This window comes from Heptranchias perlo, chromosome 17 (genome assembly GCF_035084215.1).
Source record: "Heptranchias perlo isolate sHepPer1 chromosome 17, sHepPer1.hap1, whole genome shotgun sequence".
NCBI classification, from domain to species: domain Eukaryota; kingdom Metazoa; phylum Chordata; class Chondrichthyes; order Hexanchiformes; family Hexanchidae; genus Heptranchias; species Heptranchias perlo.
The window spans coordinates 10,610,279-10,637,919 of record NC_090341.1 but is presented as its reverse complement, the minus strand read 5'-3'; the positions used below and the strand labels follow the sequence as shown (position 1 = coordinate 10,637,919).

The 27,641-nt window shown below is 46.6% G+C and overlaps 2 protein-coding genes across 6 annotated transcripts in view; both read left to right on the top strand.

Annotated features, from left to right (window-relative positions):
- Positions 1–18,162, top strand: part of LOC137334372 (caM kinase-like vesicle-associated protein) — a 222,648-nt gene extending 204,486 nt beyond the window's left edge. For 2 of the 5 annotated variants that reach the window (XM_067999083.1, XM_067999082.1), the window contains exons 7-11: positions 7,733–7,808; positions 12,196–12,332; positions 14,343–14,421; positions 14,514–14,610; positions 15,886–18,162. In XM_067999083.1, the coding sequence (XP_067855184.1) occupies positions 7,733–7,808; positions 12,196–12,332; positions 14,343–14,421; positions 14,514–14,610; positions 15,886–16,140 (644 nt within the window). In that variant the 3' untranslated portion in view covers positions 16,141–18,162. The remainder of the gene's footprint in view (positions 1–7,732; positions 7,809–12,195; positions 12,333–14,342; positions 14,422–14,513; positions 14,611–15,885) is intronic. The other 3 variants (XM_067999086.1, XM_067999084.1, XM_067999085.1) reach the window with 3 other exon arrangements.
- Positions 18,163–25,234: 7,072 nt separating this feature from the next.
- The window catches only part of traip (TRAF-interacting protein), a 42,249-nt gene continuing 39,842 nt past the window's right edge, over positions 25,235–27,641 (top strand). The window contains exon 1 of the mRNA XM_067998477.1: positions 25,235–25,298. The gene's annotated coding sequence lies outside the window, so the exon portion shown is untranslated. The remainder of the gene's footprint in view (positions 25,299–27,641) is intronic.

The following is a 27,641-nucleotide window of genomic DNA, read 5'->3' as shown; positions in this document are numbered from 1 at the left end:
GGCAATAGCAAATCGGCAGTCCGTTTCACACCACGCCAAATTTTCTTTTCTATTAATTTCATTCGAAAAAATGAATCGAGCGGGGTGTAAAACGGGGCTGCTGATTTGCCTATCACTCACTTTGCGCTACCATTGAAGTCGAATTTTACCCCCTCTCGTATCTCCATGAGGGCTCTTTTGACTCGATGGGTTAAGTGTATTTTATAAGTATTTTTGTAGTATATATTAATGATTTGGACTTAATCATGCCCCCTACGTTTAAGAATTTTGCACATGACACAAAGATAGGCCGTGTGATTGATAGTGAAGAGGAAAGCTGTAGACTGCAGGAAGATATCAATGTACAGGTCAGGTGGGCAGAAAAGTGGCAAATGGAGTTCAATCCAGAGAAGTGTGAGGTAATGCATTTAGGGAGAGCAAACAAGGCAAGGGAATACACAATAAATGGGAGGATACTGAGAGGCGTGGAGGAAATGAGGGACCTTGGAGTGCATGTCCACAGATCCCTGAAGGTAGCAGGGTAGGTAGATGATGTGGTTAAGGAGGCACGTGGAATGTTTTCCTTTATTAGCAAAGGCATAGAATATAAAAGCAAGGATGTTATGCTGGAACTGTATAAAACACTAATTAGGCCACAGCTTGAGTACTGCGCACAGTTCTGGTCACCACATTACAGGAAGGATGTAATTGCACTAGAAAGGGTGCAGAGAAGATTTACGAGGATGTTGCCAGGACTGGAGAATTTTAGCTATGATGACAGTTTGGATAGGCTGGGGTTGTTTTCCTTGCAACAGAGGAGGCTGAGGGATGATTTGATTGAGGTGTACAAAATTATGAGGGGTCTAGATAGAGTGGATAGGAAGGACCTATTTCCCTTAGCAGAGGGGTCAATAACCGGGGAGGGCATAGATTTAAAGCGATTGGTAGAAGGATTAGAGCGGAAATGAGGAAAAATGTTTTCACCCAGTGGGTGCTGGAGGTCTGGAACTCACTGCCTGAGAGGGTGGTAGAGGCAGAAACCCTCAACTCATTTAAAAAATACCTGGATGTGCACCTGAAGAGCTGTGAGCTGCAGGGCTACGGACCAAATGTGGGAAAGTGGGACTAGGCTGGGTGGCTCGTTTCTCGGCCGACACGGACACGATGGGCCAAATGGCCTCCTTCTTCTGTGCCGTAAATTTTCTATGATAAAGTATCTCTTTATATTGGGTCTTTACACGGAAGGAAGCCATTTGGCCCATCGAGTCCATGCCGGCTCTATGCAAGAGCAATCCAGCTAGTCCCAATCCCCCGCCTTATCCCCGTAGCCCTGCAAATTTTTTCCTTTCAAGTACTTATCCAGTTCCCTTTTGAAGGCTATGATTGAATCTGCCTCCATCACCCCCTCTGGCAGTACATTCCAGATCCTAACCACTCGCTGCGTAAAAAAAGTTTTTCCTCATGTTACCTTTGGTTCTTTTGTCAATCACCTCAAATCTATACCCTCTGGTTCTTGACCCTTCCACCAATGGGAACAGTTTCTCTCTATCTACTCTGTGTGGACCCTTCTTGATTTTGAATACCTCTATCAAATCTCCTCGCATCCGCCTCTGTTCCAAGGAGAACAACCCCAGCTTCTCCAGTCTATCCACGTAACTAAAGTCCCTCATCCCTGGAATCATTCTAGTAAATCTTATCTGCACCCTCTCTAAGGCCTTCACATCTTTCCTAAAGTACGATGCCCAGAACTGGACACAATACTCCAGTTGTGGCTGAATCAGTGTTTCATAAAGGTTCATCATGACTTCTTTACTTTTGTACTCTATACCTCTATTTATAAAGCCCAGGATCCCGTATGCTTTTTAATCACTTTCTCAACCTGCCCTGCCACCTTCACCGATTTGTGCACATATACCCCCAGATCTCTCTGTTCCTGTACCCTTTTTAGAATTGTGCCCTTTATTTTATATTGCCTTTCCTTGGTCTTCTTACTGAAATGTATCACTTCGCATTTTTCTGCTTTAAATTTCATCTGCCACGTGTCCGCCCATGCCACCAGCCTGTCTATATCCTCTTGAAGTCTATCACTATCCTCCTCACTGTTCACTACACTTCCAAGTTTCGTGTCATCTGCAGATTTTGAAATTGTGCCCTGTACACCCAATTCCAAGTCATTAATACATATCAAGAAAAGCAGTGATCCCAGCACCGACCCCTGGGGAACACCACTGTACACCTCCCTCCAGTCCAAAAAACAACCGTTCACCACTACTCTCTGCTTCCTGTTACTTAGCCAATTCTGTATCCATGTTGCTACTGCCCCCTTTATTCCATGGACCACAATCTTGATGACAAGCCTACCATGCAGTACTTTATCAAACACCTTTTGAAAGTCCATATACACCACATCAACTGCATTGGCCTCATCTACCCTCTCTGTTACCTCATCAAAAAACTCTATCAGGTTAGTTAAACACAATTTGCCTTTAACAAATCCATGCTGGCTTTCCCTAATCAATCCACACTCGTCCAAGTGACTGTTAATTCTGTCCCGGAATATCGTTTCTAAAAGTTTCACCACCAACGAGGTTAAACTGACTGGCCTGTGGTTGCTGGGTTTATCCTTACACCTTTTTTTGAACAAAGGTGTAATATTTGCAATTCTCCAGTCCTCTTGCACCAACCCCGTAATTAAGGATGTTTGGAAGATTATGGCCAGTACCTCTGCAATTTCCACCCTTACTTCTCTCAGCAACCTAGGATGCATCCCATTCAGACCGGGTGACTTAAGTACAGCTAGCCTTTCTAGTACCTCTTTATCAATTTTTAGCCCATACAGTATCTCAACTATATAGAGTCATAGAGAGTCATAGAGTCATACAGCACGGATAGAGGCCCTTCGGCCCATCGTGTCCGCGCCGGCCATCAGCCCTGTCTACTCTAATCCCATATTCCAGCATTTGGTCCGTAGCCTTGTATGCTATGGCATTTCAAGTGCTCATCCAAATGCTTCTTGAATGTTGTGAGGGTTCCTGCCTCCACAACCCTTTCAGGCAGTGAGTTCCAGACTCCAACCACCCTCTGGGTGAAAAAGTTCTTTCTCAAATCCCCTCTAAACCTCCCGCCTTTTACCTTGAATCTATGTCCCCTTGTTATAGAACCCTCAACGAAGGGAAAAAGCTCCTTAGTATCCATCCTATCTGTGCCCCTCATAATTTTGTACACCTCAATCATGTCCCCCCTCAGCCTCCTCTGCTCCAAGGAAAACAAACCCAATCTTCCCAGTCTCTCTTCATAGCTGAAGCGCTCCAGCCCTGGTAACATCCTGGTGAATCTCCTCTGCACCCTCTCCAAATTTTCATGTATCCCAGAGAAGTCTTCCTTTACTTCTCTGGGATACATGAAAATTATTCCAGATGTTTAAATTTGTTACCTCAAATCTTCTTTCCCTTATGCCTCTTCATTGTGTGCCTTGAATGGAAACCTTAGAGTAGGTTACAGAAATTCACACTCCCAGCACAGAGCTCCGGGCATTGGGAGTTAATATCAGGAACTCAGCTATGGAGGTCAACAGGCCCCACAGGATTTTCCATCCAGTTAAATTAATCCTGTGGGATGCACTGAGTTTCAGATATGCATTCCCAGTACGTCAAGCTCTAAAATAGACTTCAAGCCTCTGATTCACTGACGAGCTGTCACATGACTGAAAGCAGTATTCGCTCCTTCCCAATATGAAACTACAAATCCAGCAGAACTACCAATCAGGATTTTAATGCACTTCAAATGGGTCCAACACAACCCATTAAGCAAAGTTGCATGCTGTAAAAATGAACTACTCTTTGATTCCAAAATACGAATGGCTGCTGCTCAGAAGCTGGGATATGCAGCATCTTCCTTCTTGTCCATCTCTGTCCCTGTCTCTCCTTCATTTTTAAAGTAATTGTCAGTCCAAGAAGGATCCAATCAGAAGGCTTAGGGGAAGGACAAGAACGTTATCCAATGTCTACTGGAGTAGCACACAAGAGGTTGTGAGTTCAAACCCCACCTGGAAACCGAGATTCTAGTAATTGGTGGGTTGGCACCATGAAAGCTACTGAATTGTTTTTTAAAACCAACTGGTTCACAAATGTCTTTCAGGAAATGGAATCTGCCATCTGACCTACTTTTCATGCCACAATATGTGTTTACTCTTAATTTCCTCAGGGCAACTGGGGATGGGAAGTAAATGCCAGCATCGCCCACATCCTAAGAACAATTTTTTTTAAATGACAGAGATTGTAGTAAATGGGACAATCTAACAGTTACATCTCAAATTCTTAACACTCTATCCATTATATCAATGACAGACATGCAGTCCTGGAATTCAGATAGCAACGTCAATATAAACAATCATCATCCAAACCATTTGAAATTGGATTGTTACACCCTCAGTTCAATTTATGAAGTAGCAGAAGGTGAATTGCATTTAAAACATATGTTTGTAACATCACTGCTGTCTGCTTGATGTGAGGTTTCCATTAATGGATTTTTAAAACAGGATCATATGACAAAGGACATAGAATCATAGAATGGTTACAGCTCAGAAGGAGGCCATTCGGTCCATCAAGCCAGTTAAGAGCAATCCGGTTAGTCCCATTTCCCTGCTCTTTCCCCATAGCCCTGCAAATTTTTTCCCTTCAAGTATTTATCCAATTCCTTTTTGAAAGCCACAATTGAATCTGCTTCCACCACCCTTTCAGACAGCGCATTCCAGATCATAACTACTCACTGCGTAAAAAAAGTTTTTCCTCATGTCGCCTTTGGTTCTTTTGCCAATCACCTTAAACCTGTGTCCTCTGGTTCTCGACCCTTCCGCCAATGGGAACAGTTTCTATTTATTTACTTTATCTAAACCCTTCATAATTTTGAACACTTCGATCAAATCTCCTCTTAACCTTCTCTGCTGTAAGGAGAACAACCCCAGCTTCCCCAGTCTATCCACGTAACTGAACTCCCTTATCCCTAGAACCATTCTAGTAAATCTCTTCTGCACCCTCTCTAAGGCCTTCACATCCTTCCTAAAGTGCGGTGCCCAAAATTGGGCACATTACACTAGCTGTGGCCGAACCAGTGTTTTATGAGGGTTCAACATAATTTCCTTACTTTTGTACTCTATGCCTCTATTTATAAAGCCCAGGATCCCGTATGCTTTTTTAACTGCTTTCTCAACCTGTCCTGCCACCTTCATAGATTTGTGCACGTATACCCCCAGGTCTCTCTGTTCCTGCACCCCTTTTAGAATTATACCATTTAGTTTATATTGCCTCTCCTCATTCTTCCTGCCAAAATGTATCACTCCGCACTTCTCTGCATTAAATTTCATTTGCCATCTGTCCGCCCATTCCACCAGCCTGTCTACGTCCTCTTGAAATCTATTACTATCGCCTTCACTGTTTACTACACTTCCAAGTTTTGTGTCATCTGCAAATTTTGAAATTGTGCCCTGTACATCCAAATCCAAGTCATTAATATATATTTAAAAAGCAGTGGTCCTAGTACCGGCCCCTGGGGAACATCACTGTATACCTTCCTCCAGTCCGAAAAACAACAGTTCACTACTACTCTCTGTTTCCTGTCACTTAGCCAATTTCATATCCATGCTGCCACTGTCCCTTTTATTCCATGGGCTTCAATTTTGCTGACAAGCCTATTATGTGGCACTTTATCAAACGCCTTTGAAAGTCCATATACACATCAACCGCATTGCCCTCATCGAGCCTCTCTGTTACCTCATCAAAAACTCCATCAAGTTCGTTAAACATTATTAGCCTTTAACAAATCCATGCTGGCTTTCCTTTATTAATCCACATCTGTCCAAGTGACTATTAATTTTGTCCCGGATTATAGTTTCTAAAAGCTTTCCCGCCACCGAGGTTAAACTGACTGGCCAGTAGTTGCCGGGTTTATCCTTACACTCTTTTTTGAACAAGGGTGTAACATTTGCAATTCTCCGGTCCTCTGGCACTACCCCCGTATCTAAGGACGTTTGGAAGATTATGGCCAGCACCTCTGCAATTTCCACCCTTCCTTCCCTCAGCAACCTAGGATGCATCCCATCCAGACCAGGTGGGTGACTTATCTACTCTAAGTACAGCCAGCCTTTCTGGTACCTCCTCTTTATCAATTTTGACCCATCCAGCATTTCAACTACCTCCTCTTTTACTGTGACTTTAGCAGCATCTTCTTCCTTAGTAAAGACACCTGCAAAGTGCTCATTTAGTACCTCAGCCATGCCCTCTGCCTCCATGAGTAGATCTCCTTTTTGATCACTAATCGGCACCATCCCTCCTCGTATTACCTCTTAACTATTTTATATACCTATAGAAGACTTTTGGATTTCCTCCTATGTCAGCCACCAATCTATTCTCATACTCTCTCTTTGCCCTCTTACTTCCTTTTTCACTTCTCCTCAGTTCTTTCTGTATTCAGCCTGGTTCTCATTTGTATTATCAACCTGACATCTGTCACACGCCCCTTTTTTCTGCTTAATCTTGCTCTCTATCTCTTTCATCATCCAGGGAGCTCTGGCTTTGGTTGCCCTTCCTTTCCGCCTCGTGGGAATGTACCTAGACTGTACCCGAACAATCTCTTCTTTAAAGGCCGCCCATTATTCAATTACTGTTTTGCCTGCCAATCTTTTATTCCAATTTACCCGGGCCAGATCCGTTCTCAACTCACAAATTGACCCTCCTCCAATTAAGTATTTTTACTCTAGATTGCTCCTTGTCTTTTTCTATAATTAATCTAAACCTTATGACACTATGATCACTGCTCCCTAAATGTTCCCCCACTGACACTTGCTTCACTTGACCCACTTCATTCCCCAAAACCAAGTCCAGCAATGCCTTCTGATCAAGAAAGTTCTCCTGAACACACTTCAGAAATTCCTCCCCCTGTTTGCCCTTTACACTATTACTATCCCAGTCTAAATTAGAATAGTTGAAGTCCCCCATTATCACTACTCTATAGTTCTTGCACCTCTCTGTAATTTCCCTGCAAATTTGCTCCTCTATTCTTCCCAGTAGTTGGTGGCCTATAGAATACACCCAGTAGTGTAATGGCGTCTCTATTGTTTCTTAAGTCCAATCAAATAGATTCTGTCCTTGACCCCTCAAGGACATCCTCTCTCTCCAGCACTGCAATATTCTCATTAATCAATACTGCTATCCCCCCCCCTCCTTTTTTCTTCCTTCCCTATCTTTCCTGAATCTTTGTATCCAGGAATATTTAGTGGACAGTCCTGCCCTTTTTTGAGTCAGGTCTCCGTTAACGCCACCACATCATATTCCCATGTGACTATTTGCACCTGCAGCTCACCAACCTTTTTACCACGCTTTTTGCGTTTACACACATGCACCCTCAACCTATCTTAGATCTTCTTGTATTCTCTCTTAGTCTGACCACACCTAATGCTATACTAGTTCATATTCTCCCAATCCTTTGTGCACCTTGCTGCTCCTTTCTAATGCTACATCCCTTGCCACATCACTAGTGAACCTCTCCGCACATGTCACACAAACATTTTTTTTCCCAGAGAAGAATGAGATGTGTAAATTCTTTTAACAATGTCCAAATTAAAGGTTGTGTTACCTTAGGAATGCAGTAAAGTCATTGTTAAGTAAAGGACCCTGGACCCTTATGCATTATCAGAGAGTGGAGACTTTCCCCAAGTTGCTTTGTGTTTTATGACTGTATGTTTCTTGTCTATTTTCAGCTCCAGAGGTTGTCGGACGCCAGAAATATGGGCGACCAGTTGACTGCTGGGCCATCGGAGTGATCATGTACATACTGTACGTACTGTTCCTTTTGGCACGGGATTGCTGGAGGGATTGGGAGAGCCTTTTTTAATAATCTTGTTTTTAGGTCGTTGATGTGTATAAAAACTGCCAGTAAATCATTACACCTCATAAATTAACTTTTAAAATGCCAATATCACCAATTTAAATTTGTCTCCTGATCATCTCCACCTTAATAGTTCCATCCTAGTTTGAATGTTTAATGGCTCAAAGCAATTTAATTAAGAAAACTTTCAAAATGTCAAACCAGAAAAGGTAAATTGAGGTTGGTGTAGATGGAATGGCCCTACAGACAAAAGGGGTTGTTAGACTGTACCTGTGAGAATTCACACAGGTACACAACCCATCAGTTCATAGAAAGATATTAGATGTATACTTTGGATATATTTTATAGGAAAGGTAGAGAGAGGCCACATTCAGGAAAAGCCAAAGCCCATGACAAATTCCCTAACATAGTTCAGAGTCCACAGAATACAAAATTTGGTGATAATGCAAATGATGACTAGGATTGTGAAAGACTGCAGGAAGACGTACAGGTTAGCAAAATGGGCAGATAAGTGGCAGATGCAGTTCCAATGCAGAAAAACATGAACACATTTTGGAAGTAGGAATAGGGAAAGGAAATATACTTCAAGTGGTAAGGTTTTAAACAGAATAAAGAAAAAAGACATTGTATTTATATAGAGCTTTTCATGTTCTCAGAATGGCCCAAAATGTTTTACAACAAATGGATTCATTTTGAAGTGTAGTCACTATTATGTAAGCAAACGCAGCAACCAATTTGTGCAAGCAAGATTCCACAAACAGCAAATGAATGAATGACAAAGATGATCTATTTTTGATGGTGTTGGTTGAGGGAGGAATGTTGGCCAAGGGACTGAGACAACTCCCTGCTCTTCTTCGAATAGTGCAATGGAATCTTTTATGTCCACCTGAGCAAGCTGACAAGATATCGATTTAACATTCAATTGGAATTACAGGTAGAGAGGCAGAAGGATCTTCATGCACAGATACGCAGGTCATTAAAGGTGGCAGCACAAATTGATAAGGTTTATGTCTAGAGCCATGGGGGATAGTTTTAACCTAACCTGCCTGGCAGGAAACTGATGGGATCAGATCGGCCGCCAGTTTTACACCCTGCCTGATTTTATTTTCCATTGTCTTCATAGCAACAGGCTCAGGTTTAATGCCCTCCATTCAAATAGCTTGCTCACAGATACTGTGCAGGCACATACAAGAATAGCTACCTGCATAAGATGTTAGCACCCATGAAACCATAGTTTAGTAAGGAGTTAATTCCTTCGGAAGAGGAGCGGAGAAAATTGGAGATGAGCAAAAAGAAATATTCTTTGATTCGTAGAGTACCACCCCATTGAAACCTCGATAAGAGAGGAGAGAGGTTGGAGGCTAAGGTGAGAGAAGGATCATGTTAAATAAAACAAGGTGTCTCTTGTTTTCTTATATTCAGGAGTATGAGAGATATGGGAGTAGTGTTCAAGTCTTGGATGGTCTAGGCCCCTTTTGTTAATAATTGCCCCACCAAAGGGTATGGAGGAGATCAAGCTGAGATGTTTCAACTGTTAAACTACAAGAAAGATGACAGCTGCATGCATTGAGGGCATGTGAGTTGAAGAAGGTTGTTGAATGTAGAATGTACTCAGCAGCTCATGAGTGGAGGAGTCATTGATACGCATAAGGAACAGAGTGGGAGATAGACAAGAACCCCAGAAAATCCCAGAAGATGAGCCGTCAGCTCCAGCACTATAGCAAGATGGTGGGAGAGGATGGTGTCCTGGTTTGATAAGTTTCTTATTTGATCTTATAGTACCTCCAGCAAATTATCAAATAGGAGAGAAAAGTGACATCTATTAAAAGAGGGCTTACCATTACTGCAATTACCAAAGTAGCTTGTTTGGAAAATACAAATCGGACAATCTCTTAGTAACAGATCAGCCATGCTTTGTTGTCATTTCCTTTCTGAATGCTTCAAGATTAAGCAGAAAAAAGGGGCGTGTGACAGTTTATTCCAAAAGATGGCATCAACTTCGTTAGGTGGCAGTCTGTTCCAACAGAGTTTGCAATCTGTGTGCTGGTTGAGATGGCAACCTATTCCAACCAGTTCGACGTTCACTGTCCCAGGTGGCACTTCACAGCTCTAAGAGTGAAGAACTTAGTCTTCAAATTTGCTTGTTTCACTCAGCCCATGGTAAGTCCAGCTGTTGCTATTCCTGTAACATTTTTTTAATTCATTCATAGAATGTGGGCGTGGTTGGCAAGGCCAGCATTTATTGCCCATCCCTAATTGCCCTTGAGAAGGTGGTGGTGAGCCGCCTTCTTGAACCGCTGCAGTCCATGTGGTGAAGGTTCTCCCACAGTGCTGTTAGGTAGGGAGTTCCAGGATTTTGACCCAGCAACGATGAAGGAACGGCGATATATTTCCAAGTCAGGATGGTGTGTGACTTGGAGGGGAACGTGCACGTGGTGGTGTTCAAATGTGCCTGCTGCCCTTGTCTTTCTAGGTAGTAGAGGTCGCGGGTTTGGGAGGTGCTGTTGAAGGAGCCTTGGCGAGTTGATGCAGTGCATCCTGTAGATGGTACACACTGCAGCCACGGTGTGCCAGTGGGATCTTTTACATCCACCTGAGAGGGGCAGACGGGGCCTCGGATGGATGGGTGCCAATCAAGCAGGCTGATTTGTCCTGGATGGTGTCGAGCTTCTTGAGTGTTATTGGAGCTGCACTCATCCAGGCAAGTGGAGAGTATTCCATCACACTCCTGACTTGTGCCTTGTAGATGGTGGAAAGGCTTTGGGGAGTCAGGAGTTGAATCACTTGCCACAGAATACCCAGCCTCTGACCTGCTCTTGTAGCCAAAGTATTTATGTGGCTGGTCCAGTTAAGTTTCTGGTCAATGGTGACCCCCAGGATGTTGATGGTGGGGGATTCGGCGATGGTAATGCTGTTGAATGTCAAGGGGAGGTGGTTAGACTCTCTCTTGTTGGAGATGGTCATTGCCTGGCACTTGTTTGGCGCAAATGTCACTTATGAGCCCAAGCCTGGATGTTGTCCAGTTCTTGCTGCATGCGGGCACGGACTGCTTCATTATCTGAGGGGTTGAGAATGGAACTGAACACTGTGCAATCATCAACGAACATACCCATTTCTGACCTTATTTATGATGGAGGAAAGGTCATTGATGAAGCAGCTGAAGATGTTTGGGCCTAGGACACTGCCCTGAGGAACTCTTGCAGCAATGTCCTGGGGCTGAGATGATTAGCCTCCAAGAACCACTACCATCTTCCTTTGTGCTAGGTATGACTCCAGCCACTGGAGAGTTTTCCCCTTAATTCCCATTGACTTCAATTTTACTAGGGCTCCTTGGTGCCACACTTCATCGAATGCTGCCTTGATGTCAAGGGCAGTCACTCTCACCTCACCTCTGGAATTCAGCTCTTTTGCCCATGTTTGGACCAAGGTTGTAATGAGGTCTGGAGCCGAGTGGTCCTGACGGAACTCAAACTGAGCATCAGTGAGCAGGTTATTGGTGAGTAAGTGTCGCTTGATAGCACAGTCGACAACACCTTCCACCACTTTGCTGATGATTGAAAGTAGCGGTAATTGGCCGGATTGAATTGGCCGAATTTCTTGCACACATTACTTTTCTGATGTTTCGTGAATTCAACTCCCTCCGGCTAATGCTGGAAGGGACTGTAAGGTTTGCAGCAGACCCAATAGCCAAAAGCTATTGTGCAACTCACAGGACAATGCAGTGGTGTCATGGAACCAAGCTTCTCAATTCACCTAGAGAAAGGTGGCAAAGCTGTAAGTTTATGAGATTTGCAGCTGAGGTGGAATGGGCAGTGCAGTCAGGTTAGAGCAACGACCTTTCATAATTGACATTAAGATTGACTCCCAAGCACTTCACAAAACACTTCACAGCCAATGAATTACTTTTGAGTACATTCACTGTTGTCATGTAGGAAACGTGGCAGCCGATTTGTGCACAGCAAGGTCCCACAAATAGCAATCAGATAAATAACCAGATATTCTGTTTTGGTGATGTCGGTTAAGGCATAAATGTTAATCAGGACACTTGGAGAACTCTCCTGCTCTTCTTTGAATAGTGCCATGGGATCTCTTACGTCCACCTGAACAAGCAGACAGGACCTCGATTTAACGTCACATCTGAAAAACGGCACCTCCAACAACGCAGCACTCCCTCTCTACTGCACTGAAGTGTCAGTGTGGATTATATGCTCAAGTCCTGGAGTTGGGCTAGAGTTACTCATTTCTATTTGAATCTAGCTGGTGAATACTGCAATCGTATAGAATAAAGGCTTCCTCTTCTTACCCTTGATTTTTGCTTGTCCTTTTTTTCCTCAGGTTATCAGGGAACCCGCCTTTCTATGATGAAAATGATGATGAAGATTATGAAAACCATGACAAGAACTTATTCCGAAAAATTCTGGCTGGAGACTATGAGTTTGATTCCCCGTACTGGGATGACATTTCAGATGCCGGTAAGCATTAAATCTGTGCTTATGGACTTAGGAACAGGAGAAGGTCATGCAGCCCCTCGAGCCTCCTCCGCCATTCAATTAGATCATGACTGATCTGTATTTTAACTCCATTTACCTGCCATAACTCCATATCTTTTGATATCCTTACCTAACAAAAATATAGCGATCTTAGTTTTGAAAGCTCCAATTGTCCCAGCATCTACAACCTTTTGATGGAGAGAATTCCAAATTTCTACTACCCTTTGTGTGCTTACGGTTTGTGGCTCAGCAACAAAGCTTTGTAAACCTCCTGGATGAAATAGATTCTCTCCATCAACCTGGAATAAAAGAAGTGGCCCCCAGAATTGAAATTATCAAATGAAAAAAGGGAGCTTTTTGTTTTCAGGTTTCAAAAGTTTTGAATTGGGCTGGATTCAGCAGTTTAAGTGCTATAAAGAAAGATCTTGCATTTTTACAGCGCTGTTCACACCTCAGGAGGTGCCAAATCATTTTACAGCCAATTAATTACTTTTTGAAGTCCAGTTACTATTGTTATGTAGGTAAATATGCCAGTCAATTCCCACACATCAAGGTCCTACAACCAGCAAATGACCAGTTAATCTGTTTTTGTTGGTTGAGAATTACTGTGATTGACATTTAAGAACTAATCCTTGCAGAAAAAGCCTTCATAACTCATAACTCACACGTGTGTGTGTTTTTTTTTCTAAGTTTATAAGCCTTTCACACCAAAGAAAAGAATATCAGTGAGCAGAGAGCCAGCGTACTGTGCCATGAAATTCCATTGCAGGAGGTGTTTACCGAGGGCTGCGGGAAGGATGAATGGCTTGCAGTGATTATTGGAGAACAGGTCACCTACCCACTCAGTTGCTCAAGGAACTAGTGGGTACTTGGGGAGGGGTGGTGTTAATCCATAATATCCATTTAAAGGAACCATCCAGGATAGTGCTGTAAGCAGCTTAATCCTCCAATATTTTCCCATGATTGACATCTTCGTGTGTACATTTTTGAAAAAAAAAGATGAAATATTGTTTTTTATAAACCAGTCTCTTGGTTCTGGACCCCCAATCGGGGCTGCCATCTTTAGTGTAATTTCATGGCTCAGTACAGGATGAAAACATTCAATCCCCAAATCTTGGCTTCCAGCCCCCTATATTGGAAATTCCATACACTGATTGAATGCTTTGACTCAAGTTTAAGCAGGGATTTCCTTGGAGCTGCTCTCACTTTACTGGTGTAACTTCACCAGAAGTGCCTCAAAAACCCTGTTTACACGCATAAACGCGTACTTCCGTCAAAGTTGTGGCAGAGTGTGAACAGGTCCAAAGAAATTCCCGGCTTGTGTTTCCTCACCCAAAAGAAGGAAGGCCAATCATCTTGTGGTAATCTTCGAGAAATTTTTCTTGAGTGGTATAGTTTAAAAAAAGACACAATTGGCATTCTTCACTTTATTCATCCGAGAATAATCAATTCTACGTAATCAATCCTACAAATTGTCAATAAACTCCACATTAGTGGAATTAGCTAGGAGCTGTTTTATTCATGCTAGTCTCCACTGGCATTGCACACGGGGAGCCAATGCAAAGTGTAGTCTTCAAGTGAAGTGGGGTTAAAGGACAGCGGATAATTGGATCAGGGTGCACAGATGTAATTCAGTCCTCATTTTAAAGCTGTATATTCTGTTCTTTTTATATAATACTTTGATTGTTATATTATTATTTATAGTTAAATAGGAAAGATTAAGGAAGTATCGTTGGTTGGAGCATAGGAGTTTCTCTGTAGTTCAGGCTGAGGTGTTGGGAGACCCAACTGAAATGTTAAAGTGACACCACTGGTGGGAAGGTGTAATTAAAGGTTGACAAATTTATATGGGCAGGTTCCATTATAAATACGGGATTTATAACAGGAAAAAGTGTGACAAAAATGTGACAACAGGAAGTAAGGTTGCGCAGATGGGGAGCGCGCACAAATGTAAGGTTTTTAATATAGAAAATATGTTTTATTTCTAACTAGCAAAAGATCTGGTGAGTCGCTTGATGGAGGTTGACCAGGATGCAAGGATAACAGCTCAGGAAGCCATTAACCATGAATGGTAAGCAGGAACGGAGAATGGATAACTAGTTAATGGCCTTTCAAAATATTCTAATTTTCTTTTAAGAACTCTGATTTATTTTTCCCATCCAGGATTTCAGGAAATGCTGCATCGGACAAGAACATTAAGGATGGCGTTTGTGCTCAGATTGAGAAAAACTTTGCCAAAGCAAAATGGAAGGTACTTGAAGTAAATACCATTTTTATTGGCTTTGATCGTTTGTTACATGATCCCGTCATAGTGACAGGTGTTTGTGTTTGGCGTCAAGCATTTTCTCACTTTATGCTTTCAATTAACTTGACTTATTCATCACTTTCTGGTCCTATAGGAGCAGAGAAGCAAGATAGTGACTCAAACATTACCAGAAACTTGAACTGATGATAATGGACTCCCACAGTACAAGTGGTCATTTACAGTTTTACACACTCGTGTATAATATGATGGGTACAAGCCCCATAATGATTTGATCTCATTATGTAGTATAGTACCGAGGGAGTGCTGCACTGTGGGATGTGCCATCCTTTGGATGAGACGTTAAACTGTGGCTCCATCAGCCTGTTAGGCTAGTTCAGATGGATGTTAAAAATCCCATGGTGGAAGAGCAGGAAGCTCCCCTGGTATTCTAGCCAACATTCCTCCCTCAACCAATACCACCAGGTAAACACATTAACTAGTCATTCATTTCATTGCTCTTTTGGGACAGTGTCGGCATAGAATGACTTCTCTTTTTGAAATAATGCTATGGAATCAGACAGGCCCTCAGTTTCACATCTGATTCTAAAGGCTGGCATCCCAACAATGCGGCACTCCTCCAGTACTGCACTGGAGTATCAGCCTGGCTTACATGGATTGGGACTCAGGAGAGAGAATTTTACCAACTGAGCTGACATCTCCTAACCTTCATTCATTCAAATTTACATTGGTATCTACTGCATGTCAACTGGGAGTCTGAAATCTAAAAGACTAAAAAGTATCTTTTGTGTATATTTTTGAACAGTGATGTTGGTTAGATTGATGTGTAAACTAATGGACCATCCACTTATCAACCAAATATCTACTCCTGTCAGTCTGTTCAAGTGTTCAAGTGCCTTGCTCTCCTTTTAGTAATGTTTTAATTTTCTCTCCCTTTTACGTTTCATGGCTAATAGGACATTCCCCTCCCAGCCACCTGCCAATATCTCCCTGCAATTAGCCACTAGGAAATATTTGAAAGAGGCCAGATGTTTCTATCTCTCCCTTTGGAGAAATGCCCAATGTCCAACTCGCATCTCACGATGGCACAACTGAGAGCAGGATCGCGTCATGTGGGTAAAAGGGTGGGGAAGAATCTACGTTGTATTGCTCTGTGGCTCACTGCTTATGCTCCAGTACACCATGCCACCCCACCCCACCATCAATTCATCACTCGCGTTATCCATGCCCCAGAGTAATCCCGGTTTCCTTTTTTACACTTCTGTCATGCAGAAAGCGGTGAGAGTCACAACGATCATGAAGCGTCTCCGGGCGCCTGAACAGAGCGAGACGGCCAACCCCCCAGCTACTGTGCCCGCTCCCCCGGGTAAACCCGACAACAAGGTCGCGAGCAGCGCTCCGCCGCCCAGCCAGTCGGACAACTCTGCAAAGGTGGGCGTGACAGCCGAGGCCTCCCCCAGGTGTAACGGAGAAGCGGCCAGCCCTCACAAACCTGCGGCCGAAGCATGGGAAGAACAAAACGGCTGAACTGTAATTGCTTGCACAGAGAACTTATTGTATAAAGAAAAAAGTTTAAGGTTTTTAAAAATTATAAAATGGCAGGCATGATCAAACTGATCATATGCATTAACAAAAATAAATGAAAGTATTATTCAGATACGATAATTGCCACAGTTAGATCCAGCAAGGCATATGTTAATAAGTTTGTGAAATCTTGAAGCAATAATTGGCATGTGTGGGTACTGTTTTTGCTAAAGTGAATCTAGACTGGGCAACTGGGAGGGAGAACTGCGGCCAAAGCCTGAGTCAGCCAGTCATCGTGTTTGCCCACAATGTGCCAACACAGTACACACATGGACTATTATTTCTTTAATTAGAAAAAAATCTACTTCAATTCCACTTTTTTTTTAAAAGCCATGCGCTGCGTTTTTTTTTTGTAACGCCTCAAGTCTCGCTCCGAAACTGGCTTTGGTTAGACCTTATCGGAACCGTTCAACATGAGGCTGTTCTGAGTGGAGCTGCCGTCCATACGTTTCACATCTAAGGGCCGCGTTTCCGAGGTCGTGCTTCTGGCCAGGAGCCTCGCCCTCAGCCGCACGTACAAGCAAATTGCAGGCCCATCGTTTTCAGTACAGGAGGTCAAGGGGAAGCCTTGCTCGCGATTTCCCGACCTCCACGGCCAGCCGGTGAGGCTCTCGGCCAGCATCACGACCGCGTAACCTCAACCCTCTAATCTTTACAGCATGGAAACTGCGCTGTAGGATATGCCCGTATGATGATCCTCACTGTACAATTTCAGCAAAAGCGTGAACACCAAACAAATGGGTTAATGCCTCTGTTAAAATAACGGAGAGCAGAATTTCAGGTGACCTCCAATCCACAGCTCTGAAAATTAAACTCCTCATTACAATATACAGCACTATCTGCAGTTCCTTTATCCGGCATCTTGATTATCCAGCAGAATTCTTGCAGCACAAAGCCTTCCGCAAGGCTTTGCTGCATTGCAGAGTTTATTTTCTTATTTGCATTTCCTCTCCTTTCCCAATTAATGAAACTGCACGTTTCTTCTGTTATTTGTACTATACTTCATTTCCGTGCCAAACGCATTGCTGCGCCAAGCACTTAAGACCAAAATTTGGGGACCCTCGACTATCTGTCAGTTTTCATTATCCGCCATGGAGGACCCCCCTCCATCATGGCCGATAATGGAGGTTGCAGTGTTACACAATTTTGACTTAATCTTTTATTAATACAGAGAATACTGCAAGTTAAGCATTCTACTGTCCCAGGTATCTCTCTAATTCATGTCCTGCATTACAGATTTTACAGAAAATATTTTTTGGCAGATGTTCTATTATAGAATATGTATGTATTTTGAAAGCTTGGGTGGGGGGTGGCGTGGGTGGGCGGGTGCGGAAAGGGCATTCAGTGCTTCATAGTGATAACTTTATAGGCTGGTAATAGTCAAGCATTATTTTAAGCAACTCATTTCTTTTGTGTAAAAATTCTAGATGGCTTTCCGGGGAGTATTTTAAAAACTGTCTGTCTGTCGGTGCCCTGGCACAGATTGATCGCATACAGGCAGACTAGAAGCCGTAGGAGTTATATATGCCAGCCGACAAACTGAGGAAACTTTCAAAACGACAACAAAAAAATTTAAATAGTAAAAAATAAAGCTAAATTTGTAACAATGTGTATGTATTTTGGAAATATATTTGTTAAAAGATTAAAATAGCAGTGGCGGAAATGTGCGGAGTCTTCTGTGCTGCGAAGAAAATAAGGTGCACAGAGCAAGACTTGCATGTGGGTGACTTGTAACATGTACACGTAGTTGCATGCTCGTAGTTTTCAGGCTTATATTTTGTCACACTAACATGGTGGGGTTAACATGGTGTATTTTATCGTGCTGTAACATGTAAAATAATTCAAATCAATTTAAAATGATGGTTTGAAAATGGTTGAAGAAGTTTAGGCCTGTAATTTGTGCAACTGCAGTTTAAAGAAAAGGTATTTTGGCTCTTAAGAAAATAAATAAATAAAATTTTGAAATTTGTCATTTTTCTTCCCCTTCTACATATTGAATTTCATCCACACACACATTGTCTCTGTCTTTCTCCCTCTCCTTCCCTCTCTCTCCCTCTCCTTCCCTCTCTCCCTCAGGCTCTCTTGTGCGCTCCTTTTTTTAAATTCATTCTTGGGATATGGGCATCGCTACCAAGGCCGGCATTTATTGCCCATCCCTAGTTGCGCTTGAGAAGGTGGTGGTGAGCCTTCTTCATGAACTGCTGCAGTCCATATGGTGAAGGTGCTCCCACAGTGATGTTGGGTAGGGAGTTCCAGGATTTTGACCCAGCGACGATGAAGGAACGGCGATATATGTCTATGTCAGGATGGTGTGGGACTCGGAGGGGAATTTGGAGGTGATGGTGTTCCCATCCACCTGCTGCCCTTGTCCTTCTAGTTAGTAGAAGTCGCGGGTTTGGGTGGGGCTTTTGAAGAAGCCTTAGCGACTTGCTGCTGTGCATCCTGTAGATAGTACATACTATAGCCATGCTGTGCCAGTGGTGGAGGGTATGGTTGTTTAAGGCTGCTGATCCCTGCCTCCTACCTAGAACCAAAAGGCCCTGTTCAGAAGGACTTGTGTGAGATTGACGCTCATTCTCAACAGGGCACATAAAAGGCTAGGGAACATGCAACCTGGGCCCAAGTCGAACAATGTCTACATTTACAGTCACGTTCTCGTGATTCCCCATTCCCTGCCCTTACAATTTTGCTACCAAATAATTTTCAGCCTCTGCAGGGTTGCATGGAACCTGAGATGATGATAAAAACAAATTACTGTTACCATCTTCAGCTTCTGTACAGATATTTAATAGGCTAGAGTACAACTACCGCTGGAGATAACAGGTCCTGAAAACCTTTGGGGACGTATCATTTTAGATGAGACTACGTTGTTCACCACAAAGTGTGGAATAATATCTCCCACTAACAATCTTTTGTGCGACTTATCCCCCTCAAAAGTTTCTGCTTCCTCTCCTGAAGGCACTTGACTCAAGAACGTGGTACAGTTCCATGGGAGCTGCCTACCCTCTTGTACCTTGCCCAAGTTGCCATTCTTCATGTGTGAGCCCAGGCAGTGAGGGCCAGCAGAGCCCATAGTTGAGCCCAATATTGATTCATCCACACATGCACTTTCCTGGATAGTGATCATCAGTGGGAACCCTGGCTAATTTATTTCCCATTTTTCTCTAGTCCAGGGTGCTAAAGCTAATTGTTGCACTCTTAATGCCATTCTGACTAAGATTAGTTAACTCAGGACAGACCTGGGAATGAACCAGGGAACTTCCCTCTCCTCAAGCATTGTCCCTCTCCCTTTTAAAAACCATTGTCTTGACCTCCTCACTCAACTTTTCTGTCCATGCAAACTATAGCCCCAAATCCAACTTTACATTCTTTGTTTGAATGTGTTGCCACATCCCAAATCCATACCCACCACTACCTCTTTGAATCCCATCCGTCAGGTTTCCGTTCCTCTCCTAGCTCCGAAACAGCCCTAACCAAAGTCATGAATAATGTTCTCTGTGACTGACCGTGCATTATCCCTCCTCATACTCCTTAACCTCTCTGCAGCCTTTGACACAGTAGACTACATCATCCTTCTCCAACGTTTTCCTCCATTGTCCAGCTTGGTGGGACTACCCTCGCTTGGTTCTACTTCTGTCAATCTAATCATTGCCAGAACATCTCTACCAATGACCTCTCTTTCCACTCCCATATTGTCACCTTGGAACTCTCCCATTCTTGGCCCCCTCCTCTTCCTCAACCACATGCTGCCCCTTGGTGACATTATCTACAGACACGGAGTCAGCTTCCATAAGTACACTGATGACCCCCAGTTCTACCGTTCCACTGTTGTTGTTTTGATCCCCCCACCCCCGTCTCCAATATTACTGCCCCTCCCCTCCACCATGGGGCGGATACCCAGGAAGTGCCGCAAATGGCATGGCACAGGCCCCCTTTATGTAAATGACCACGTCCCCGGGATTTGAGGCAAGGTCAGCTCCAGGTCACATTGGTAGTCGGAAGTCCTGTTGTGCTGCACTTCCAGTGGCAGAGCAGGATTCCAGGAGTTTCAGCACCTTCTTTACACCACAAGTGGAATATTGTGATGTGCAATCACAGGATGGTATTCAATCTGATCCCTCCAGGCTTCAAAGAGAGATTCAGCTGGCTTGTCTTTTTTTATATAAGTTTTAAACTGGGGAAGCGCCAGCTCTCTTCACTTCAACTGCAGATCAGCTGAAGTGACAGATGTTGCTTTGCATCTAACATGTCCGCCATTGCATTACCTGCTATTTGAGGAAAATTAGAAGAAAGACTTGCATTTATATTGCACCTTTCACGACCTCAGGACGTCCCAAAGCACTTTACAGCCACTGAAGTACTTTTGAAGTGTAGTCACTGTTGTAATGTAGGAAACACGGCAGCCAATTTGTGCACAGCAAGGTCCCACAAACAGCAATGTGATTGGTTGAGGGATTAAATATTGGCCAGGACACCTGGAAGAATTCCCCAACTCTTCTCCGAAATAATGCCGTGGGATCTTTTACACCCACGTGAGAGGGCAGACAGGGCCTCGGTTTAACATCTCATCTGAAAGACGGCACCTCTGACAGTGCTGCACTCCCTCAGTACTAGCACCGGGAGTGTCAGCCTAGGTTATGTGTTCAAGTCTCTGGAGTGGGACTTGAACCCAAAACCTTGACTAAGAGGCGAAAGTGCTACTCACTGAGCTACGGCTGACACCAGAATGCAAGTGGGCAAGGAACATCCAGCTCCAGTCCATTCAGTCCATCCATATTCAAAATGGTGACTTTAGTTTAATCATCCATCAATTTGAGTATGAGAAAGTAGAGATGTTTCCTTAACACCAGGAGGTGATGTATCAATGTTGCAATTAAGCAACCAGTTAGAATCCACACTGAAGTAAGTTAGTTTTACAAAATGGAGTTTGTAAATTGAAGAATGCTGCTTGTGTGTAAAGTTGCTTTCAATCCTAATAAATCCATTGTTTCTCCTTCTCATTTACTATTGGGAACCCTAAAATAATATCTGAACACTGCTCTGCTGGAACCATAGAAGACTGCATTTTGTGGTAGTCACAATACTAGTGCCAGTAAGAGGACTGAAACTCAGTGTGTAGGGAATTGAAGGTCTCTATGTTTGGGAACAAAAATAGCAAAAGGTCACAGGCCATCTTCTGGGATCCTCACATGTGAAGAGTTGTATCTGCCCTCAGCTATGTACTGTACCACCAGGTGAGATTCCCACAGAAACAGGGAAGGGAAAGATAACTGTATAGCAACTCAGCCTGCACAACATTTTCAAACATGCTACTGCAGTGAAGGAAGTCCTGCTGTGTTGCCATATTGTAGGATTTTCTAATTATCAGCTTCGATGCAGCTAAAAGGCAAGTCTGAGTTTCATACTTTGCATTTTAATATAGATCAATCTATGAATGTGAAAGTAGGAGATGCCTGTACAAGGGGCAGGGCTGTGAATGTGAAAGGAGGAGGTGCCTGTACAGGGGGAGGGGCGATTAATGTGAAAGGAGGTGGAGCCTGTGCAGGGTGCAGGCATGAATGTGAAAGGAGGAGGAGCCTGTGCAGGGGGCGGGGCATGAATGTGAAAGGAGGAGGTGCCTGTATGGGGGGTGGGGCATGAATGTGAAAGGAAGAGGTGGTAGTATAGGGGGCAGGCTTTCAATCTCCTATACTTCATTATGTCTACTACAGGCTATGTCAAGTTTGTGGTTGTGAGGGGAAAAATGGAAAAAAATCATAGGATGTGGTCCCCACAATCTTGTCAGCATCCCACAATACCCTGAGATAAAAATGGGGGAGGGAGTGAATTTCCTCAGAGCTTCCCCTGGTCTGCCGCCATAACGTTAGCAGAAATCCCGTCTCCGCGAGTGAACAGGGTTTCCGCCGATGATGCAGCTATAGAGCAGGAGAAGCCCCGGGGAAATTCCCAGCAAGAGTTTGATTTATCCACTCACCGCAAACCGGCGGCTCTGCTGATGTCCATTGGTAAAGAACAAACATGATTCATAGTATGAAGCATAACAAACATCCACCAACAATATGATGACCACCGAAAATGTAACTAAGAAGTGGCATTGGTGGAGTCCTGAGAGAAGACTGCCCGCTCTCTCAGCCAAAGAATGAAGCATGGCACAGGAATGGGAGGGCAACCTACAGGAGGATGGCATTCATTTAAAAAGGAGAGAATTTTTATTTCTTTGTTTAAAGCAGATTTGAGGCCATCACAAAAATGACAGAATTCTGCCTCCTTTAATTTCTCTTTGTAACAAGCCCCATGATGAAGATAAGGCTCTTGCCCAATCGCTGTAATGGGGTGAGGGCAGTGGCAGCATTTTCTGTCTTGTTAAGCTAGCTGCTTAATTCTGATCCAATACCTTGGTACTGGGTGAGATTTTTGCAGGTGGGGGTAAGGGGGGAAATGGAAGGAATCTGTTCCTGCTTGGACCAACACAAGTGCCTTACTACACACTAAATTCATGCCCCCACCCCAACCGTTCTGCCTTGGCCTTCAGCCCTCTCTGCCGTACACCCTCCCTAAACCCTAGGATTCCAACCCTCCAGGAATGTCCTGGAGTCTCCAGGAATTAGAGATTAATCTCCAGGGCACTGCTGCGAGCAACCCAGGAAATTGCTGGATTTTTGGACTCTAGGGGAATCAAGGGATATGGGGATCGGGCGGGAAAGTGGAGTTGAGGTCAAAGATCAGCCATGATCTGATTGAATGGCGGAGCAGGCTCAAGGGGCCGTGTAGCCTACTCCTGCTCCTATTTCTTATGTTCTTAAAATCAATGCAGCATTAAAAAAAAATTGTTTATTACTTATAAGAATATTGGAGATGGGGAATAAACAGCTATTTGACTGGGCAGAGCAGTTGGAGGCGGGAGGTCATGTGATGAAACCTCCAAGAAAGCGCCCAACCAGTGTTGGCAACTGTACTAAACCCCGCTCGCCCTCGCTACATTTCTCCATCTTTGTAGCGCCAGTCCTTAAAACACATCTCTTTATCCTGGCTTTGGTCACCACCCTTGACCCTTGTCCTAGCATTGCTTGGCCTCCAGTTTTTTTTTAATCACTTCGGGTTTCGGGACGTTTTATTACGTTAAAAGCGCAACAAAAGTGCACGTTGTTTTTTGTGGAAATAGAGGACTTGATTTATTCAAATATTATCCAACAAAATGTAGTGTATACACTGAAACCTGCCTTAGAAACAACCTGTCCATAGCAACCAAATAAAACCTAATACCCAAGAGCGATGATGATTCAGTCGCAACCTTCTCAGTGGTTGTTATGGTTACGAGTCACCACATTTTTGATCTTTTCAGTATAGTTATAGATGCACCACTTCTCTGATGTATACTGTCAAGGCTGTTTGTATTTCATCGAATTACATCAGGTCTACAGCACAGAAACAGGCCATTCGGCCCAACTCGTCTATGCTGATGTTTATGCTCCATACGAGCCTACTTCCACCACTCTTCATCCAACCCTATCAGCATACCCTTCTATTCTTTTCTCGCTCATGTGCTTATCTAGCTTCCACTTAAATGCATCAAAGCATGTACAAAGCTGTAATTCCCGACCGGTTTTGAAATTATTTAGTGAATTTGGAATTTGAAACCGAAGCAAGCTAAAAAAACATTTTAATTAAAGCTTCTGCTATCCTGAGTGTAAAATACAAGTCCAGCAAAAAAGACTAATGAATCTTTCAGTAGCGTTGCTCAAGGGACTGAGGCTGTGACCAGAGTGTGGGTCTGGTGAGGCCAGATGGAAGCTACAGGACAGGGCTGAGGCTTAGAGTGATGCTGGGCCTGCTTTGAGGTCTGGGAGAGAGGAGTGGGGCAGGGCTTATAAGGGTGAACAGAGGATGGAGGTCTGGCTTTTGGATCAGACTGAGACCAGGATACGGTCATTTGTGTGGATAATGAGTCTAAGAAAAGATTGCATAAGTGGCTTGAGGCTCAGCGAGGCTGGGTTCTGGATTAGCAGCCTATAACTCTGCAGGGGAGATGGAGAAGAGCCAATATCTCAAGGAGGGGCTGGAACAGAGAGTGGGAACTGTAAGTCCCCATTCTCCCTCCTCCTTATTTCTCATCCCTGCACCTCCCTTCCCAATTCCCCTCCCCTCTATAACTCTAACCCTTCATACCCTCTTCCCATTTCTTCCCCTCCCCATTTCTAACCCTTCCCCCTTATTCCTATTTACCTCCTCCAATTTCCCATTCCCCCTCTCTCCTCACACCTCCTCCACTCCGCTGTCCCTCTCTCCATCCACCCCTCCCCATTCTGCTTTACTCCATCCCTTTCTATCCCTCTCCCCGTTGCCCTTCCCCTATTCCCTCTCCCCTTGATTCATTCTCTCCCCATCATTTTCCTGCCCCTCCCCATCATTCTCGCCCCCATATATCATTCTCCCTATGCCTCCTCCAATTCTGGCCTCTTGCACATCACCACGTTTCTTTGTTCCAACACTGGCGGCCGTACCTTCAGCTGCCTAGCCCCTAAGCTCTGGAATTCCCTCCCTAAACTTCTCCGTCTCTCTCTCCTCCTTTAAGATGCTCCTTAAAACCTGCCTCTTTGACCAAGGTTTTGGTCACCTGTCCTAATATCTCTTTTTGTGACTCAGTGTCAAGTTTTGTTTGATAATCAAGTTGGGACGTCTCACTCCCGGCGACAGGCGCTGTATTAAAGGGACGTCTCACTCCCGGCGACAGGCGCTGTATTAAAGGGACGTCTCACTCCCGGCGACAGGCGCTGTATTAAAGGGACGTCTCACTCCCGGCGACAGGCGCTGTATTAAAGGGACGTCTCACTCCCGGCGACAGGCGCTGTATTAAAGGGACGTCTCACTCCCGGCGACAGGCGCTGTATTAAAGGGACGTCTCACTCCCGGCGACAGGCGCTGTATTAAAGGGACGTCTCACTCCCGGCGACAGGCGCTGTATTAATACAACTTGTTTTGGTTGTTCTCTGTTTCTCTCATTTTTTTCAATTTCTCCAACTATGCTAACCGGAAGTAGCGTAACTCCTGGCGGAAGTGATGAGCCGGTTTTCAAACGGTCTCGCGCTTGGCTGCTCGCGCAGGTGAGAGAGCGGGAACCGGGAGAGAGAGAGAGAGACCGACCCCCCGGGACCGGGACCGGGAGAGACCGACCCCCCGGGACCGGGACCGGGAGAGACCGACCCCCCGGGACCGGGACCGGGAGAGACCGACCCCCCGGGACCGGGACCGGGAGAGGGAGAGGGAGAGACCGACCCCCCGGGACCGGGAGAGGGAGAGAGACCGACCCCCCGGGACCGGGAGAGGGAGAGAGACCGACCCCCCGGGACCGGGAGAGGGAGAGGGAGAGAGACCGACCCCCCGGGACCGGGACCGGGAGAGACCGACCCCCCGGGACCGGGACCGGGAGAGACCGACCCCCCGGGACCGGGAGAGGGAGAGAGACCGACCCCCCGGGACCGGGAGAGGGAGAGAGACCGACCCCCCGGGACCGGGAGAGGGAGAGAGACCGACCCCCCGGGACCGGGAGAGGGAGAGAGACCGACCCCCCGGGACCGGGAGAGGGAGAGAGACCGACCCCCCGGGACCGGGAGAGGGAGAGAGACCGACCCCCCGGGACCGGGAGAGGGAGAGAGACCGACCCCCCGGGACCGGGAGAGGGAGAGAGACCGACCCCCCGGGACCGGGAGAGGGAGAGAGACCGACCCCCCGGGACCGGGAGAGGGAGAGAGACCGACCCCCCGGGACCGGGAGAGGGAGAGAGACCGACCCCCCGGGACCGGGAGAGGGAGAGAGACCGACCCCCCGGGACCGGGAGAGGGAGAGAGACCGACCCCCCGGGACCGGGAGAGGGAGAGAGACCGACCCCCCGGGACCGGGAGAGGGAGAGAGACCGACCCCCCGGGACCGGGAGAGGGAGAGAGACCGACCCCCCGGGACCGGGAGAGGGAGAGAGACCGACCCCCCGGGACCGGGAGAGGGAGAGAGACCGACCCCCCGGGACCGGGAGAGGGAGAGAGACCGACCCCCCGGGACCGGGAGAGGGAGAGAGACCGACCCCCCGGGACCGGGAGAGGGAGAGAGACCGACCCCCCGGGACCGGGAGAGGGAGAGAGACCGACCCCCCGGGACCGGGAGAGGGAGAGAGACCGACCCCCCGGGACCGGGAGAGGGAGAGAGACCGACCCCCCGGGACCGGGAGAGGGAGAGAGACCGACCCCCCGGGACCGGGAGAGGGAGAGAGACCGACCCCCCGGGACCGGGAGAGGGAGAGAGACCGACCCCCCGGGACCGGGAGAGGGAGAGAGACCGACCCCCCGGGACCGGGAGAGGGAGAGAGACCGACCCCCCGGGACCGGGAGAGGGAGAGAGACCGACCCCCCGGGACCGGGAGAGGGAGAGAGACCGACCCCCCGGGACCGGGAGAGGGAGAGAGACCGACCCCCCGGGACCGGGAGAGGGAGAGAGACCGACCCCCCGGGACCGGGAGAGGGAGAGAGACCGACCCCCCGGGACCGGGAGAGGGAGAGAGACCGACCCCCCGGGACCGGGAGAGGGAGAGAGACCGACCCCCCGGGACCGGGAGAGGGAGAGAGACCGACCCCCCGGGACCGGGAGAGGGAGAGAGACCGACCCCCCGGGACCGGGAGAGGGAGAGAGACCGACCCCCCGGGACCGGGAGAGGGAGAGAGACCGACCCCCCGGGACCGGGAGAGGGAGAGAGACCGACCCCCCGGGACCGGGAGAGGGAGAGAGACCGACCCCCCGGGACCGGGAGAGGGAGAGAGACCGACCCCCCGGGACCGGGAGAGGGAGAGAGACCGACCCCCCGGGACCGGGAGAGGGAGAGAGACCGACCCCCCGGGACCGGGAGAGGGAGAGAGACCGACCCCCCGGGACCGGGAGAGGGAGAGAGACCGACCCCCCGGGACCGGGAGAGGGAGAGAGACCGACCCCCCGGGACCGGGAGAGGGAGAGAGACCGACCCCCCGGGACCGGGAGAGGGAGAGAGACCGACCCCCCGGGACCGGGAGAGGGAGAGAGACCGACCCCCCGGGACCGGGAGAGGGAGAGAGACCGACCCCCCGGGACCGGGAGAGGGAGAGAGACCGACCCCCCGGGACCGGGAGAGGGAGAGAGACCGACCCCCCGGGACCGGGAGAGGGAGAGAGACCGACCCCCCGGGACCGGGAGAGGGAGAGAGACCGACCCCCCGGGACCGGGAGAGGGAGAGAGACCGACCCCCCGGGACCGGGAGAGGGAGAGAGACCGACCCCCCGGGACCGGGAGAGGGAGAGAGACCGACCCCCCGGGACCGGGAGAGGGAGAGAGACCGACCCCCCGGGACCGGGAGAGGGAGAGAGACCGACCCCCCGGGACCGGGAGAGGGAGAGAGACCGACCCCCCGGGACCGGGAGAGGGAGAGA